Below are 2,345 nucleotides of genomic sequence, written 5' to 3'. Positions count from 1 at the left end.
CAGAGGCCGAGGCACCCCCAGCCCGGAGCATCGAGACCGCCCCGAGCAGCGCGGCGGAGCCGGTGATCGTCTCCAGGTCAGATGCCAGAGACGAGAAGCTGGCCCTGTACCTGGCCGAGGTGGAGAAGCAGGACAAGTACTTGCGGCAGAGGAATAAGTACCGATTCCACATCATTCCCGACGGCAACTGTCTCTACCGAGCTGTCAGCAAGACGGTGTATGGGGACCAGAGCCTGCACCGGGAGCTGAGGGAGCAGACGGTGCACTATATCGCCGACCATCTCGACCACTTCAGCCCCCTGATTGAGGGCGACGTGGGGGAGTTTATCATCGCTGCTGCCCAAGACGGGGCATGGGCTGGGTACCCGGAATTGCTGGCCATGGGGCAGATGCTGAATGTGAATATCCACTTAACTACTGGAGGGAGGCTGGAGAGCCCCACGGTGTCTACTATGATTCATTATTTGGGCCCAGAGGATTCCCTGAGGCCTAGTATTTGGCTCAGTTGGCTCAGTAACGGACACTATGATGCTGTGTTTGATCACTCCTATCCTAACCCAGAGTACGACAACTGGTGCAAACAAACTCAAGTGCAAAGGAAACGCGACGAAGAACTTGCCAAATCTATGGCCATATCCCTATCCAAAATGTATATTGAACAAAATGCATGCTCTTGAAATGTCTCTAAACCTTACACCCTGGGAATAATTGCATACATAACTTGTGTTTGGAGAATCACATGAACTGTAATCAGGGTAATAGCACTTTCAAACTTGCTAGTAGGTTTTATTGTAGGTGTAATGCCTTAATCATCTTTTTGAATGTTTTCTCAGAGCTGAAGGTTGCTGGGCCACCTAAATGATGTTTCATGATAGCTTTGGGTGATTTTATTGCTATTTATAATTTGCTGTATAAAGTGAGCACTACTTAATTTGCAAGCTGATTTCTCACAGTGTAAATTTGTTCATTCCTGGTAGTCTATTTTCTATAAAAATGTATTTTTGCACATTTTTAAAAACTGGTGTACCTTCATCTATGATGTGTTCAGGCATAAATCCAGAGAAGTGCTTTATATGAAATGTATTATTTTGAACAGAGTTTGTGATTTGGTAGTTATTTTATGTTGTTGAAATTTGAATTTCACAATTCTTAGATAATTATTTCAAATGCATATTGAAACATTCTTGTTACCAGATGTTTGGCCCATTCCATTTTGATGAAACAGAGCTGTTGTTTTGGAAATCATTATTTTTCTAGAAATGGTGAATCTTTTAAAGAAAATTACTTAATGGAAGGTTGTGGGAAGGTGTTTTTTTTCTTTTTCTTTTTTTTTTCCTGTTTTAAGGGATAGTACCAGGTCTTACTTGAATGAAAGTCTGATATTTGCTGATGGCAGAATGATTATTCTGTACCCTGGTTGATGTGTAGAGTAGAAGATCGTCTGGTGCTCTCAGTTGTTTTTATTGACATTTGTTATTTTGCTTTAAAGAGAATGTTAACATGGTATAAAACTCTGTGACAAGATAAGCCTCCTGCTTTAACTTCTTGGGTCCAACTAAGAGATTTATAAACTAATGGCATAAGTGTCTGGAGCCACCCTTGGCAGTTACAGCAGGAGAACACTGTCTTAATATTTCTTTTACATTCTTTCAGAAGGTGAAATAGGATTGCCCTGTATTAATGTAGAAATGTCTGTAAACAGAGCTTGTATGGTTTGCTGGGTCAAACAATGTTTCCAACTTAAAATCTATCTCATTGCCACTTTAACTACTTTTAGTCATATTTATTAAGTAATGCAGTTTGTACTTTTTTTATTTTGTAACATTTTGTGATTTTTTTGTACAAAACTGTATTTGTACAATAGAGCAATTCCCAGCTGATGGAATGAATGAATAAAATGCAAAATTATACTTTTACAATGCTTTTTGGATAGAGTGGTTTTTAAATTGTAGTGTTTGTAGGAAACTTTCTTACACGTATGCATGTAAAGATGCATTTTTTTTTTTCTGTAAAGATGCCACAGCAATAGGTTTCCTAAATTCTCACATGAAGAAGAGAGGCTAATCATGAGTAATTTCAAAGGATAAGTCTGAATAAAATATAATTTAAAGGTGGAGAATCCAAGAAATTGCTCTCATTATTTCTAATTATAATTTCTGTCTACAATTATAGCTGTACCTATTGGCTAATGAAAAAGGAAGTGCAAGTTTTGTGTCAGCCGGCAGAATGTCTAATTTAATGTCATACTTGTGTATTCCACTCACTCTCAATATAGAGTTTAACGTTTTAAAGATTAACCAAAGATACGCCCTGATTTTTGTTTAGTCTGGCCTCTTGAGATCACG

General features: G+C 39.0%; 1 protein-coding gene across 1 annotated transcript in view; it reads left to right on the top strand.

Annotated features, from left to right (window-relative positions):
• The window catches only part of OTUD1 (OTU deubiquitinase 1), a 3,612-nt gene extending 1,495 nt beyond the window's left edge, over nt 1–2,117 (top strand). Inside the window, exon 2 of the mRNA XM_011991334.1 lies at nt 4–2,117. Within this exon, the coding sequence (XP_011846724.1) occupies nt 4–677 (674 nt within the window). The 3' untranslated portion in view covers nt 678–2,117. The remainder of the gene's footprint in view (nt 1–3) is intronic.
• The last annotated feature ends 228 nt before the right edge of the window (nt 2,118–2,345 follow it).

Source organism: Mandrillus leucophaeus, unplaced genomic scaffold (genome assembly GCF_000951045.1).
Source record: "Mandrillus leucophaeus isolate KB7577 unplaced genomic scaffold, Mleu.le_1.0 Scaffold394, whole genome shotgun sequence".
Lineage (NCBI taxonomy): Eukaryota > Metazoa > Chordata > Mammalia > Primates > Cercopithecidae > Mandrillus > Mandrillus leucophaeus.
The sequence above is the reverse complement of the archived record's forward strand: the minus strand, read 5'-3'. Positions and strand labels throughout refer to the sequence as shown.